General features: G+C 42.4%; 1 protein-coding gene across 1 annotated transcript in view; it reads right to left on the reverse strand.

The window, feature by feature from the left end:
• Positions 1-1,786: 1,786 nt before the first annotated feature.
• Positions 1,787-16,167, reverse strand: part of LOC135492045 (fibrocystin-L-like) — a 36,418-nt gene continuing 22,037 nt past the window's right edge. Inside the window, exons 37-59 of the mRNA XM_064778151.1 lie at positions 15,875-16,028; positions 15,451-15,607; positions 14,930-15,142; positions 14,624-14,803; positions 14,247-14,432; positions 12,601-14,087; positions 12,162-12,327; positions 11,595-11,852; positions 10,997-11,272; positions 10,458-10,706; positions 10,019-10,201; positions 9,531-9,764; positions 9,059-9,316; positions 8,332-8,781; positions 7,770-7,944; positions 7,180-7,418; positions 6,445-6,708; positions 5,293-6,113; positions 4,500-4,871; positions 3,778-4,153; positions 3,357-3,517; positions 3,096-3,213; positions 1,787-2,771 (exon numbers count right to left, since the gene is read on the reverse strand). Coding sequence (XP_064634221.1) covers positions 2,410-2,771; positions 3,096-3,213; positions 3,357-3,517; positions 3,778-4,153; positions 4,500-4,871; positions 5,293-6,113; positions 6,445-6,708; positions 7,180-7,418; positions 7,770-7,944; positions 8,332-8,781; positions 9,059-9,316; positions 9,531-9,764; positions 10,019-10,201; positions 10,458-10,706; positions 10,997-11,272; positions 11,595-11,852; positions 12,162-12,327; positions 12,601-14,087; positions 14,247-14,432; positions 14,624-14,803; positions 14,930-15,142; positions 15,451-15,607; positions 15,875-16,028 — 7,339 coding nt within the window. The 3' untranslated portion in view covers positions 1,787-2,409. The remainder of the gene's footprint in view (positions 2,772-3,095; positions 3,214-3,356; positions 3,518-3,777; positions 4,154-4,499; positions 4,872-5,292; positions 6,114-6,444; positions 6,709-7,179; positions 7,419-7,769; positions 7,945-8,331; positions 8,782-9,058; positions 9,317-9,530; positions 9,765-10,018; positions 10,202-10,457; positions 10,707-10,996; positions 11,273-11,594; positions 11,853-12,161; positions 12,328-12,600; positions 14,088-14,246; positions 14,433-14,623; positions 14,804-14,929; positions 15,143-15,450; positions 15,608-15,874; positions 16,029-16,167) is intronic.

Below are 16,167 nucleotides of genomic sequence, written 5' to 3' on the forward strand. Positions count from 1 at the left end.
TCGACAGTATTGAAGGCTGCTAACAAATCTAGCAAAACCAAGAGTACCTCCTCTCCCCTGTCGAGATATGTCAAAATATGGTCCGACATCTTTAGTAGAACAGTTTCAGTACCATGATTCGGTCGAAAGCCAGATTGAGAGAGTGCTCTGCCATGTGAGATCGGAGGCGAGCAGCTACTACGCGTTCAATCAGCTTGGACAAATATGAGAGGTTCGACACAGGGCGATAATTTGATAGCAAATCCTTGTCGAGTGATGGCTTTTTCAGCAGTGGCTTGACAATGGCAGACTTCAAGGAGCACGGGACACTAGCACAGGTCAATGATTTGTTTATGATATTTACCAGAACTGGGAGTACAGGGTTCAAACACTTCTTCAGGAGCCAGGTTGGAATGGGTCCAACTCACAACTCTTTGCAGGAAGATGCATTATCAGCTTCCTGACCTCATCATGTTCGTCAGTTGTAATGTAGTTTCAATTGTTTACCATGTTTTACCCATCTCCGGGTATTGTCGGAGATTATTTTTGAACTATCTTATACCTATGTAACCTGTATATCCGGCATTTGTGAATGCTATCTCATTTTGCTAGTGGTCCCTCCAATTTAAAGTTCGACGTCGTTGAAAGCTCCCTGCAAATCCTTGAGCGTCTGACATCAGTTGGGTTTCCAGTGAAGCAAATAGGGGATAGCGCTACAGCACCATCCACAAAGAGTGTCAATCCCTTTTTCTGAACGATGCGAGGTATTTCCAGTAGATTAGGCATCGTATCGTATAGCAGCATAATGTAATGTCAGCTAAAGGCTATTTAAAGATAATTGCTGAAGGCGCTACAACGCACATTTTACATGCGCTAAAGTGCATGTACATGTCCAATGGTAACAATTTTCGCCAAAAAAATTTTATGCTAACATCCCGCGAAAGATTTGAGATGAAGCTTTGAAGCAAGGACCTGGCCGGAAAAGTGCTCTATCAGAAATCAAACTTACTTCACCAGATCCTCTCTTTCCATTTGCTGTTTGAGGCAAATATAGTCGCATAATGACGTGATAAGCAGGTATGTTGTAATCTGGACCTTTTTTGTAATCAATCGCTGGAGGAATGATTATGTAAGTCAACTGCAAAATCAGTTCATTGATACTGATATCATAGGTAGGACACGACCCTTCAGAAACAGTTGGCAGTAAGAGGATCATATACCTTCTGTTTCTAATGTTAATGGTAACCTGACACATTGAAGGTGATACAGCATGACATGTGTAAAAGGGCGGCATTTTATAAAACAGGCCACTGGTGTGCTAAATGATACTTTGAGTAAAATATTATTTTTAAAATCTGAGAGGCAATACAAGTTTCGTTCGAGTTTCAGTTTTAGTGGATCAGTTGGCCCCGATCCCAATTTACAGGATTATCCTCCTTTGGAGGAATGGAGTACATACCTAGGTTATGTCCAGTCTGAACATACGTTTCCACGTTGCACATAAGGTATAAAATCCTAGCCGAATGCAATATGAGGTTACACTGATGGACTGAGCATATCTGCGGATGTAGGCCTCAGAAAATATCACGTGAATAACAGATTTGAGGAGAAAAATATGACTACTATAATTCATGTGGCCCATATCGTTCGTTTAAAGGCCACTGCAGTCGAGACGATTCAACCATTTCGGTTTCGACAAATCTTTAGTGTTCAGCAAAGACCTTGTATTTGTTCAATTTTGTTACGTTTTGAGAAAATGACAGGATCCCCCGAAAACAGCTCAGATAGAATAGAGAAAACTCAATGGTGCAGAAAAGCAGATTTAATGACGTCTGAAGACAAATACATGTAGTTTGAATCGATTAAAAACACAACGCGATGCAAAAGTTCAAGATTACATGATGGGGAAAGGTTCCATTTACAGCAGGTTTTCGCCATGTTTATATTGTTTGAAAAGCTTTTGGTTATAGCAAGATACTACAAAGATACAAGCAAAAAACCAAATTCAAATTTCACACAGAACGCAATGCAAACACATTGATTTTACAATTTATAAAAGTCGTTCACTTTTCCTTGTTACCCAAAATTACAAAACGACATTGTTTGAAGCTATGATCAGGTCTTTTATCATTTGTTGATTTGGAAACCTCACAGAAACTGCATTTTTGCATGGACCCAGCTCTTCCTAGTCCGCAATGTTTGTTTCCGGTCTTTTCTTTTCACTCCACAAACCGCACACACCGGGGTGGGTTGAGATTTGGGAGCTAGAAAGTCACGCGAGAAAATCGCATTCGACGAATTCGACTCGTCGGTGAACATCGTTTTCTGGTCGAGAAGGGAGTCGAATACAGCCCTTCGTCCAGCTGTCGTGCTAAACAAAGCATGAAAACTACGTGCCGTTAATACACAACCCCGAGATTACGGGTACCTCTACTCGATATACGTCATACTCTCAGATGCCCTCAGTTGGTTCGGGGGCCTGTTTGCACTCACCCGGCGGGTTGTGGTAGTGGACATATGGCCTGCCTGTTTGTTCAGGCCATGACGGGGAGTTGGGATGATCTGCCCGGAGATCGCAGCAACTGGTGAATGTCCATTTACCGAACCATCAAACTGCTGGGAGGGCTCCTGGCTGTAAGGTGGTGGATGCAGGGGTGATGGTGTCATCACGTCTCTTGGTGAGGGAGAAGCCCCATGCCAGTTGAGACTTATTGCATCTTCGTTGAGTGGATTGATGAAGTTGCGACTTGGAGTCTCTGATCTGCTTTGCTTTGTCTCCTGGTCAAGCTTGTCTGAAAAGAACGACAGATTATATCAGTCTTCACGGGGTACGCACAGTTCGTGGTTACTTGTTGTCCACGAAAATTGGAATGCTGTTCTACACAATGACGTAGTGCAGTTATTATGGTTACGAATTTGCTGAAACTTGGTATACGTGAATTTGTGTATCTGTCTACATAACGGTACATGACAAATTCAATGAGAATGATTGGTGATCTTCGGTAGGCTTGATTTTTCTCCTCACTTATCCCATTCCTTTTACTCAACTGACAGCTAACTACTATCATTCGATAGAATAACAAATGATAATCAGACATCTGTCAAATATTACTTACCTTTCCTTTTCTTTGCACAGTGAACCGCGGCACCAACCCCCACAATTATGCCACCAGCTACCACACTGCATACCACGGCTATGATAACAGTGTTGGTGTTTACGTCATTACTCCTCTCCTGAAAAATCGAATTCATTACTTGATTTTAAGGAGCAAATATACTCTCTCTTTGGTTTTATTAGCTAGAGTTATCGAGCATTGCATAGCTGTCGGTGGAAACCATTTGTTATCAATAAATTCAAAGGGAAGACAAAGCCTTACCTCTGTGTACAACCTGCCATCTACATATAAGGTCCCATCACTCTTCATCGTATAACCACTAAATGTGATAGTGTAGTTGCCTAGGCTGGCATACAGAGTCTTATGGAAGTCATCTATATCGGTCACACTGCCGTGGACTTGGAAAGCCACCACTATACTTCCTGTAATGGACAGAAAATGAAGTCTTAGTCTACTGTACTGCGTTAAGGACGGTCTATGGTCTATGAGAATTACTAAACTGAACATAAAGTGACCATAATGTTTCTTTTAGACTTAAGTCTTAGTCTACGAAGTCTTAAGTCTTCCGTTCTTTCAGAGGAGATAACCACGATTCCTATTACCTTGACAGTCCCAAATGTTTCGAATGCCCAATGTCTTTTGCAGGCGTAAAAATTCCACAATCAAGTCATGCCCTACTCACCCTTAGATGCTTGGCAGCCGCTGAAATGCACCTTGGAGTATTTCACTGTCATGTCATTCTCCACGGTGGTACAGAATGCTTCCTCATCGCCATCAACAGTGCTGTAATCAGTTATGAAGCGAAGTTTGCATTCCTTGTTTGACTCGTATGAGGTACCATCGCTGACCGTAACCCGTTGCACTAACTCGATTTCGTATCCTGTTGGATTTGACACCAACTGCACCACTAACGCATAACTTCCTTTCATGGTGAAAGAGAGGTCAGTAAACGTTATCACATTGTTGGTCAAGTCTATGGTTCCTTGTTTGTGTCCTTGTAGTTCGCCGAGATGCTTTGCCTTCGTGTGCAGAGCTATAGACGCTGTCCATGTATGGCCCTGAAACAATTTTTAAAAAGCCCCAACTAGACGTGGTTCTTTTGCAATTTTTCCAAACGCAGCAGTCAGTATTTATTACGGTCCTTACAGTTTACTTTGTCTATAGACACTTAATATTATTAAAACTATATGACCCAAACAGAAATGCTGAACTGAGAACAAAATGATGTGGCAACAAAATTGGGTAAAGCTACGCCAAAAACCCATCGACTTGACCTATATAAAGAAAATCTCAAATTACAGTCAGTGGTTAGTTGACTAGTTGGTCGTTTGGTGAGTGCAGGTTGTTTGCTAAAAATAAAAAAATGTAACAGGAAATAAAAGTCCAGCACAATTCATCACCTACCTTCCAATTCAAATTTAGTCCCGCCTTCGCATCCCCCGTATCGGTGACATTCAGCTTCATATCAAACATCTCTCCCTTCATATAGTATTTGACGAGATTCGTTACGGTGAGTCTCAGTTTCCGACGGTGGACATCCAGCGGCTGGCTTGCTATACTCTTCCGTTCTGACAACGTGGGGTTAGTAAGAGTGAAATCTATAATGTAGCCGCTGCCATGATGACGTATTTGCAGATCGGTAAACTTCACGACACCGTCAACAAACGTTGCTGTTGATTCTCCTATCAGTGTAGTCTTTGGGTTGCTGCCGCTACGAAGGGTGGCAGAAACCGTCCAGTTTGTTGTGGCAGTCCCGACGTTGTCGAGGGGAACACCCTGTCAAAGGAAACAACGTTATTGTCAGTTTGTTACCATTTCACAACTGATTGACTATGTTACAGAAAGAATATAAGCTGGCCGTCTGACCGTGTTCTGCGCTGACGACTAAGAAACAAATGTCAAACCGCGAGAATAATCACCTAACAGCTTTGGAAGGAAGCATATTGTTCCCCATCTCAAACTATTTAGAGTTCCCTTTTTGGTCGACTCTTGCTGGCCTCTACCGAATTCAAGTAGTGGCTGCATTTGATAAGGAAGAACTATTCACATGTTATATTTGCCTCACCATAGGCTCCATTTCCATACATACATCGTTCTGGTTTTCGCCCTTTTGTGTAGTACTGTGTAACAATGATCATGAGTAGAGAACAAAAGAAAACAAAATTCTTGCAGCAATCTAAAGTGCCAATCCTCTCACCTTAGCATCTGTGAACCTGAGCCAAGGCTGTGTTTTGAATGGCAATCCCTCTGACAACCCATCAGGATATCGTTCAAATATGAGGCTGTCAGGTACACCCACTGGAGGCGGTGGTCCTCGCCCCATGTTGTTGATCTTCGAGATATAAGCAGCATACTCAGGTGATCCGACCTTTGGGGGCGGAGGCGAGACGGTGGTCGTATGGATCGTGATATTTAGTATAATTGAGAGTTGGTTCGTCTGAGTTTCATCCACCAGTTTTTGAGATAATTGAAACAGATTAATTTGACTTCCTCCAGTGTTTGAAATAACTATTGTCACGACCATGGATGTGGTTGCTCGGCGACGTCGTCCAGCACTCATTGCACCAGACACACCAACAATCTTAATCGTATTCTTCGGAATACCGAGAAACATAGCAAGATTAATAATAATATTTGTCCCATAAAACTCTGCGGTCGTCATTTTAGGCAACCCGAAATCGACTACGATTCCCTCTTTAATTTCGATATCTATGAGCTCCTTTCCTCTCATAATAACTGTCAACAGTTGCGTTTTTCCATCGAAATAATTTGTTCCAGCACTGTCCGTGATTTTCGGTTCCGAGAACCCGGTAGACTGGTAGATCTTCTCGTTTTTCTCATTGACCTTGACATTTGCGGGGTCTACCAAAACACTTTCAGTACCTTTGCTGACCTCCAGTTCCTGACGTGTTTTGTAAAATATGGACACCATCATGGAGTCTGTGGCTGTCACATCTAAGAGACGCAGGCGAAGCTTCTGGGGCGCTGTACTGCTGAAGAAGATTTTGATGCACTTCCCTGAAAAGAGGACAGTGTGTCGTGATATATCACTTCTTGTACATAAACTAAGTGACTCAACAAATGACAAGAACCTAACCGAATCCAATGGCAGCCAGTCCAGCAATGTGATGTCATGTTAAGACATCTCAACTTGCTGATACCACGTTCTTTTAGAAGTCAAATTCCTGTATTATGTAGCGTTAATGTTTTGCCAGACTTTATGACTCTTTGTGTTAGTAGTATTAGTAATGTTAGTGGATGAAAATTGCTTGGGACATTTGCAGATTCGAAAAACAAAGACCAAGTCTTGATATTAGTATATCAATCACACTTTCATACAAGTACTTACCAAGAGGCGCAACCGCCCAGAACGTTGATATCCGCTTCTGACAAGTATAGCCAGAGCACCATCCGTGATCCATGGGTCCATTTAGAAGATCCACGTATTGGTCACTTGCCCCATTACAACTGATTATGGCCACTGGTGAGAGCCGCCTCGTCTCGGTGTCTGCGTCCATGCTCTCAATAACAAGCTGTGCGTACCGTAAACTATCCTTGCATTGGTACGCCTGCCATTCCTTTAATAGTTTGCACTTCTTGTCTCGATAAATACCTGAAGAGTGAATGATTCGAACTGACACTGAGAATGAACCTTTAAACAGACAGCAAAATAGTCTTTATCAGTATTCTTTTCTCTTGGTATCGCTTTTCTTTTCTGGGTTTATAGAAGACGTGTTTGCAGTAGACCTTCAGGTTTTCTGACGTATTATCTCTGTCTAATGTTTACCGTAAATATTGAGGGATACCTCAACATGGTTCCATTGGTTAGAAAAATCTTGTTTTGAAGATTGGTTTGAAATAGAGTGATGATACAAATCTGAGCTGTTGTGAAAAAAAGTTGGTAGTTTGTACTTGTCTCACGAGGATTCATTTCTTGCTGGTTAGCTTGTTGATGTTCACTGGCTATCTTGCAGAATGTCAATATCCCTGTTGTCAACAAAGCCCGAACAATTTGCCGATAGCCATGCAGTTTTCATACTTGAACTAATAGAGCTAAATATTTCGTCTTTCACAAAACACAAACCTTTGTTTGGGCAGACATCAGTCACCTTTAGCTTCACCCCATTCTCATCCTGCAGGGCCACCTTCGGTATCCTATAGTCACCAACACCTCGTACTGGATCGCCGCCCCACTCAAACTCCGCCTCGGGAAGGATGGTACCTTCCCCTGACCCACCGGTAAGCGAACCATCTTTATCTTTGATAAAACACTTCTTTTTTGCATCGCATTCCATGTCTACGCAATCGCTAGGGTTGATTCGTCTGTGGAATACAACAATGTGATGAAAAAGCTGGGCAGATTTTCATTGCATGTCTACTAATAGACCTAATATCGTTGATTTGAGACTCTTTGTCGTAAAGCTGTGTCCTTAATCTGCCTTCTATGATAGAAAACCCACTTTCATCACGTTAGTGGCGAACACGTGTACCGGTAGCCATTTCTTGCCCTACGATTGCCGTCTAAACGAATTGAAATGGTTTATGAAGTATCAGCTCAAACGTAAAGGGAAAAAAACAATTGGGCTACCAACGCTGCGGCAAAGCAGCGTATTCCTGTGTAGATTGTGTCTATACCAACAATCAACTGACTTGAGGTGAAAGGAGAGTATTTACCCTTTATCTGCTCGGTGGAAAAATGCTATGCTTTCGTCCTCAACTTCATCAAGTATTAGGTTATCTGTACTGATGCTGTGTAAGTGATCCTCCTGCGCAGGGTTGGTACTAAATATGTAACTTCGCCGCCATCTTGTGCCACATTGCCTGTTTTTGAAACCATGAAACATGGTGTCTGAAGACAAAGATAGTTTACTTGTGTAGCTACATGAATGTCGAACTCTGAATGAGAAGACAATTCTACGACATCATGGGGGAATAACGGTGCCAATATTGTTAAGGTCGGATACCAAAAGCCTTTCAAAGCCGTTGTTTATTTCGAAAGTTAGACAACCAATGATGAAGCAATAATGTATCACAACATCACACCACAGACTCCTATGTAAAAGTCGATGACTACTTTCTCAGCTGTAAACTACTGCTTTTTGGGCCTATTTTGATAAGAGTTCGTGCAGAAAGCAATTTCTACTTGGTTACTTCACGGTAACCAACGTGCTTGCTGTCCCGCCGTCGAAGAAATAGCACCCCTGAACTGCCAGTCCGATACAAGATGTTCACTTACCTTTTACCAAAGTGTGACCAGATATTGCTGGGTACGACATAGCTCCCTTGAACTGCTTCATATTTGAAGGGGCGCCATTGTATTTGGACAAGAACATTGGCCATCCCACACCAGTATATCCACCTTTCACGTCCCACGACCGCGAATTTGCGCTGAATTCGATATTCTTATCGGTTCTGTGATCCACGTCGTCCTCGCAATGCAATTCACCACTCTCCGCTATGAGAGAATGCTTGATTGTGACGGTTTTTTCTTCGCAGACGTGGCTGACTGATGGAGGCCCAATGACGATGTTTAAGGTCCCAACTGTGTTGTCAGAAAGCAGAAGATTGCTCATTTCTACTTTACTTTCTGTTTGGGAATACGCTCCATAGTCGAACGCCCGCCATATTTTGAAACCTGAGATCAAGGTGCAGTCTTTTTGCTCGTCGCCGGGTAGTTGAAAGGTTCCTAAGGTGCAAGAAATGATATTTTAAGTATGTCGGTTATCTAGTGTACGATGTTGGGTGGGATGCCGCAGTTTAGCAGCAATAAATCGACACCGCATACCTCAAAGGGTGTGGGTACATGTACACTTATCTGAAATGGGACTGGCAGATTTGGACAGCAATTATAGATCGAAAGCTCAATACGATGATGAACATATGTGCACATGATTCGAATTATATTTTTCTATTGTGATTTTTTCCTGCCTTTATATTGCCATACTCTTTATAAATCTGCATACCAATTAACACTGCATGGGCTTCATTATTCTTGTACTTGGGCGCTGCAGAGCAGATCTCTCCTCTGATTCGATAGCCAGCTCTGTCCGACCCGGCCACCACGTTCCCTTCCAATGTCAGATTATCTGCTTTATTAACCACGATCCCAGCTGGCCACTTAGTATTCGTTGGTTCAATTCGTCCGTAGTAATGTCCTTGCCAAATTAGTTGGGTGACGAGGTTGTCGCGGATGACATTATTCATGCCTTCAACTTCGATTCCTGTAAAAAGAAGAGTGTTTTTATGGCATTTCAGATTTTCAATTGCTTTGCAAAAATTTATGGTCAGTTTAGTGCTGTTTATTTGTGTATGATGGAAAGATGGTGACCTATTTTCTGCTTAAAAATCAGTTTAATTAGGTATAGGCTAGCTTTCACCGGGACAGAGGTGAAACTGTAAACCGTGAGACCAACAAGTAAAAAATTACTGAATTACCTGATCCAACTGGCCGAAATACAACATTGTTCTCTAGGGTGACTCCATTTGCTCTAAACACACCAATTGCCGTAGAAAATCCGTGACTAAAGGAACATCCTTTAACGAATGATGGATTCTTTGTCGTTGAATCTCCAGTGTTGAGAAAAGCCAAGCCAAAGCGAGGATCGTACGAATCCGAAAAGCCCAACTGTCCATAGTTTCTAAACCTGACGTTGCGGATTCGAGCCGCACCTGAAGTATAAAAAAATTGTGTAGAACAGCTTTTCATAGTAATAACAAAACTTACGGCGAAAATCTAGATAGTCACTTTAAAAAAGATTATCGCCCTCAAGATATCATAAGATATAACAATTTGATTTGGTACAATTTATTGTATTGGTGGTATCGTTCTACCATTGTGCTAAAATTTGGACTTAAAGTGCGAAGGCGTATAAAACTGCCTAAATCACATGGCCACAAGTACCTCATAACATTACGATACCTACCAGTTGTGACAGCAGTGCTGGTATAGGCCGATCCGATGAGCACCCTTGCACCAAACGCCTCTGCTTGCATATTATCGTACTCTGCACCAATGATTTCGATGGACCTGGAAAGTAGCCCAACCTCCGCAGCAAGCCTGAACTCCTTATTGCTTGACTTGAGTTTTGCTGACGTCGCATTTATAGCTGAAAAATGTCGGGATCGTTGAGCAGTAAATAAAACGGTACTGTCTTGATCAGAATTATGTAAAAAACTGTTTTGTTTCATCATAGCTGACGGATAACTTAATTACAGAAATTTATTTCAGAGTGATGTGGATGATAATGATACGAGAGGAAAGGTAAAACTAACAGATTCGCACATGCAATTCTCGATATTCTGATCGGCATAGCGTAGCTAAAATTACCCAACCAAAAACTAATATTTCGAAGCCATACTTACCAATATGATCGTAAGCCAAACTTGCATTTAAGGTAAGTGAATTTCCTGATACATTCGTTATCGCAAATGTCTCTGTTTCCGAGGTTTTAAATGATGTAGACGTAAGAACAATCTCATCTCCAGCTCCCCAGTCACGCTTGTCATCTATTTCGATTGTGTTGTCACCTTTTTTGGCAGTTTTTGCCAGCCTGGCCAAGGATCTGTTTGGTACACGTGGTTTTCCGAAGAGGTCCAGCACGCCGAATACCGCTGTTTAAGTATATGATAAGAATGTGTTATTTTATTCTTGCTAAATTATATGTATATTATTTCTAAATATTCTAAACAGTTGTTTCGAAAAAACCCACGTCTAAGCTCTATAAATAGCGAGATGAAAGACATGTAGTATCCCGAGTAAGTTTTTAGTGTTAATTTTCGCTGTCTTTGACGGAGCCCACTTTGTCAGAATAGCTTGGATGGATATTTAACAGTTAGCATATGTAGCGACGTGTATGGCAAAGACTTTTCAATGAAATCTGGCAAGTTCAAGTTTTATTAACCTAAAACTTTGGATCCGATGGATGGCGCTCCCTGCAGCTGTACCCAGGGAGTCGATTGAGTGCCAAGTAATTCTATTTTTAATCTCCCGTTCAAAGGAAGATCCGCTTTACTCCCACTAGTGAAGATCTTGCCGCCCAATAAAATCACGTGGGTGGCTCTTAAATGGATGAGATCTGATTCCTGGTCGTTTGAAAATTCCAACCATCCATGTACGAAGAGCTTCCCAAGTCTTGGCAGCTGCCGTCCGATGCTGCCACTGACGAAAACATATTGATCTGAAAAAAATGGCCATTTTCCAGGTTTAGGTGGATGTGAGAACAAATTGGGTCGATGTTCGTAGACTAGTCTATTTCTTTTAAAAACAAGTAGTGAAACAGGGCTATTTTATAAGCATCATTTCTTCTTCTTCGTCACTGGCTTCTAAGGGCATTAATTTTGTTAAGCGTCGCATCGTTTGGACTACGATTGGGGAAATGACCTGTCGATTTAATCTTCAGGCAGAAGAACGACTTTTGTGGCATGCTGATGGACGATTTCTGATAGGTTGGATTTCAGATTTAACATTATTTGTCGAGTTGTTGATTAAATAAGACTGACCTTTCGTGATAACAACGTCATCTCCATCTTCTGGGAGGCATGGAGCCTGACTTGTTCGACAGTTATTGCCGCCCAAACCTTTCGTAGCATTCTTCCAAGTATCGAGATCAAACCAACTTGTTCGTTGAGACGGTGCAATACTATACGGGTCGGGTTGGATGCAGCCTTTGAAGAAACATGTCTCGACCTTGAAGTCGATGTCTCTTGTTACTGGGCCTGGCGGTGCACCGATGCTCGTGATCCTATCCCGGCTGCTGACTGAAAGAGTCCAGTAGTGTCAGGAAGAAAATCATGGTGTTCGAGAATCATGAGAGAGAATGTTCCAATCTTTGCAAATATCAAAGCGAAAGATTACTCTTGTTTCTTCATGACCAAGGATTATCATTTGCGTAGGCCTAAAACAGGAGGCTTCGGGAATGCGTATCATAAGAAGAAGGATTTTTGAAACCAGCGCTTTCAAAACACACCCCGTAGGTATCATTTGTAAATTTCTTGCTCACGTTCTTTACCAGATCGCTTATTTGTAAACGGTGTCAGAAGTAGTTAGGTGATGGGTTAAGGACTTACTCAGATAATTCAGCTTATTGGTCGACCTGTCGAAGTAATAATCTCCATTGAAGTTGTTGTCATAGGTCACCATACTGTTGCTGCTGTTAGCATCTTGGCCCGGGATAATGGAGAAACGGTCTGGTGCTTGAGTTAGGTTGTGGGCGATGATCACGCTATCAGTTACCTGTGAAAATAGCCTCAAAATAAACAGGTGTAACTGGATTCAGTGTCGCCCTAAGAAAAATGCCCTACCTATTTTTTTATTTAATTCCACGGGGTCTTGGTTCACAGATGCTTTAGAAAAACCCTTCCGAATTATTCACCTTGAGCATCTATCGAAATGTCACAAACAACTAAAAAAGATGGACACTGCTGGTTGTTTAGCTCACATGGCTGCACATCTTGATAGAGGGACCTCAGAATTGAGTTAGACTCGACGCAAAGGTACATATCTTACCTCAATGTTATAAACATTTGCTTTGTAGGATATGTTGGTAAGGTGGTTACTGTTCTCAAAACACATCATGATTGGCTTGGTGTTGTTATCGACAGGCAGAATAGCCATCCATCCCTTTTTGTGAGTCAAGCGTTTTACCCTGAAAGGGGCTGTCGCCGTCCCGTGTTCGTTTTGAAACATCATAGTCTTTGCACTCAGTGAAGTTGGTAGAGCATTGTTCAGCGCAATCCTGAAGAATCTGACACTGGCATCGCATCCACTGGCAGCAACACCTCCCGAAAATTCGGACTTGTCTTGGCATTTTGAGGGATTGAGAAGGTCAGTTTTAGGAACAATTGTCATACCTTTTGTTCCAGACAATGTCCCGTCCACATCCACGAGACGTCCTTCGTGCAACCACTCGAATTTTGCCTTGTTTGGAGAGTTGCGCCAAACCGAATTTGAGAACGAGTACGACCACCCACCACACTGATCTATGCATTTACCGTCAACTCTCGTTACTCGTATTCCATAACGGCCATTTTGGTTGAAGTTTGAGAAGGTAACGCCGTTGCACTCTAAACCTGGACTAAACGGCAGAGACAATCCTGCTGCAGCTGAACCTGGTATAGAATAACCGGGGACATTATCTATCATGTGACTGTCTATAATCCTTGCGCTCTGTCCGTGTTTGATTAGTTTTATTTCAAGGCCAGATTTATCATTTGACACCATGACAAAATTTTTGAAATGTATGGCGCCAGTATTTACCGACTCTGCGCCTTTATCGCAGCCATATGTGTGAAAATCCTCAAACGTTGCAATCTCGGGTAGTTGTGCATCGCACGCGCCTCCTTGCATTGGATGATAAGTAGGGAATATCCAAAATCCAAACCAACCTAAAGAATGGGCCGAGTTATTCTTAAATACACCCAAAGGCACGTTTCTTGGGCATACATTAGGATCGAATGAGGGTCCTTCTGCATGCTCATTCAAACGGTACCAGTAGCCGAAATGTGTTCCGCCAGCTGCCACGTTTCCAGTGACTGTGTTGTTTGGATTGGTCACCCATATGAAGGCAGGTGTGATGTCTTCGTTCAGAAGACTTGTACTCGACCGAACAAAGAGTCCAAGATTTTCATTGAAAGTATTACCAGTTTCTACCCCGTCTTCCAAGAAGAACGCACCACCCATCACGTTGTGTAGCACATTCTTCTCAACGACGACATTGTGTGTCCCGTGGATGTTCACAGCCCTGTTGAAGGTTTGATGGAAGCTGCAGCCCCTGACGTACGAACCATCCTGCCTGCCGTTTAAATGGAAATGTACTGGGTATCTCCCGAGTCTGAAGGCTTGCCCCACGAAGGTCAGTTCTGTGTAGGATATCCGTGCTGTGACAAACCCTTGGTTGGGGTCCGGAGCGTGTATCAGAATATGGGCACCGAACTGGTCACTGCCCATCTCCTCACCGAATCTCCCCTGAAAACAGGTCTGCGTTGCGAACTCTCCTGAAAGAGAAAAGAATCATAGACAGCCATCATGATGGAACTATATGACTGCAGTTGCGTGCATCGGGAAACATCAATAGGCGGAGGCTGAAATTTGCATGATTGTAAGGAGCTTTTGGGTAGGGAGGAGGGAACTTATCTTCATCATCATTATCCTACCTGAGTGGAACCCTTTGGGACACTTCTCTATCTTAACGTTCCACTGTGGGTCATCAAAGCCGCGTATAACAACATTTCTGCTCAAGAGTCCGACCTCCGCTTTGATATCAACTATGGTTCCATCTACCGTCTTGGATTCGCCAAAGTGCTGGAACTGCAAGGGTCTATCCAGTGTGATAAGAGCTCCTGGAAAATAAACATTTATATGTTAATATTTCTTAAAGGACAGCGAGGATTAAGGCTGAATTTCGGACTCGGTTTCTACGGTGTCATGCTGAAACCTACAAAGATAACTGGAAGTTGGTATTTTTTTCCATCGGAACTTATAAGTTGGAGGAGTCAACCTATTGTTTCTTTACACTATATGTATATCATACCTGAAACAGTGACAATTTTGCGCTTCTCAGTCTCAATCTGTGAATGCCTGTCAGATGTTGTAGCTATGACAATGGTTGCATTCACCGGCCAGTCTGAGACATCATGTGCAACCGTAATGGTCGTTGCCCCGGTGAGTGCGGTAGCCTCTAGTCGTGTCCATGTAGTCCCAAGCGATTTCCCTGAAGGAAAAAAAAATCATTTAATCTTTTCTATGAGGATGAAACAAGTATTGGGCATAATTGCGGTGGAAAACCAGCTGACTGTATATAGATGTTGCAGAAAATGCAATTGGCCGACAACCTTACCATGGATATCCAGCGTTCCTTTCCTTAAACCGATACTCTTTGAGCCGTAAATGGGCAGCTCTGGTGACCTTGCACTTCCATACATGGTTATGACAGCCCGGTGCTGGTACGGTTTCGTTTCTGATCCGATCTGGAAGAGGCCTCCATCAGTGATGAGGATGTTTTCTGAGTTGAGATTGATGTCTTTAGTGTCACTCACGATGAGTGTTCCACCTGCAACACAGAGACAGTTGTCCATGTATATGAAAGACAGCCCACAAATAATTTAAACCACATTAACTTTGCTTGTATCACGTTTAGAAAAAGTAAGGATATGTGCAATTTCGAAACCATTGTGCAGGGACGCCTCTCTCTTCTCCATATACGTTCCCATTAGCTTGCTCATCTGGCACGTCTATAACCAACCATTGGAATGAGAAGACATCTCTCTTTTTCATACAGTTTGCCTTCCTCTTATTATTTTCTGCTTATTTTGTGAAATATGAATTCATTCACATTAATCTAAATTGTATTTGTCTCACCGTTGATAAGTAGCATCTTGAGTATGGCTGTATCAGTGTCAAGAATCATTGTAGCACCCCGGTCAACCACGATAAATTCACCCTTCGTTGGCAGCTGCCCGTTAGGCCATGTAGCATTTGCAGACCAGTAGAAGGCATAGTTGAACTTAACACTTCCCTGTAAGATGTACAAATCGATCTTAGTGCTCTGGGTCATCATTTGTCAGAGAAAATTACCCGAACTCTAAATAACCCAGAGATTTATGTCACCTAAAAGGTACTAGTAGGTCACTCGACAATCTCACCTGTCAATCAAAGTCACCAACAAAGAAGCAATACTTCCGTGGATGGTGTTGCTTTCAAATGATTCTAAATTGTCCAGAATGTAATCAGTCTGTTACGGGAACTCTCTGGGTTTTTGACATTTTTTACTTTGTTTACTCACCAATGCCAGGCCATGCTTTTTTGAAGTGATGACTACAGTCTCCAAAGTGGACTGGGAGTGAGGCGTCGTCGTACATTTTACCTCAGTGTCAGTGACACTTTGGATAGTACAGGTTGAGCCACCGATATCTATTGACAAATCTGTAGCATCGGTCCTGAAGCATCAATAAGTGAAGATTTTCATATTCTTATAGTCAAATATGTTAACCTGGTTGTCATTTTAGGCCAGAACCAACTGTTGGATATTCACACTCCCTAAGCTTTCATCGAAAAAACCCACATCAGCAAGCAATT

The sequence above is a fragment of the Lineus longissimus genome, chromosome 8 (assembly GCF_910592395.1).
Source record: "Lineus longissimus chromosome 8, tnLinLong1.2, whole genome shotgun sequence".
Lineage (NCBI taxonomy): Eukaryota > Metazoa > Nemertea > Pilidiophora > Heteronemertea > Lineidae > Lineus > Lineus longissimus.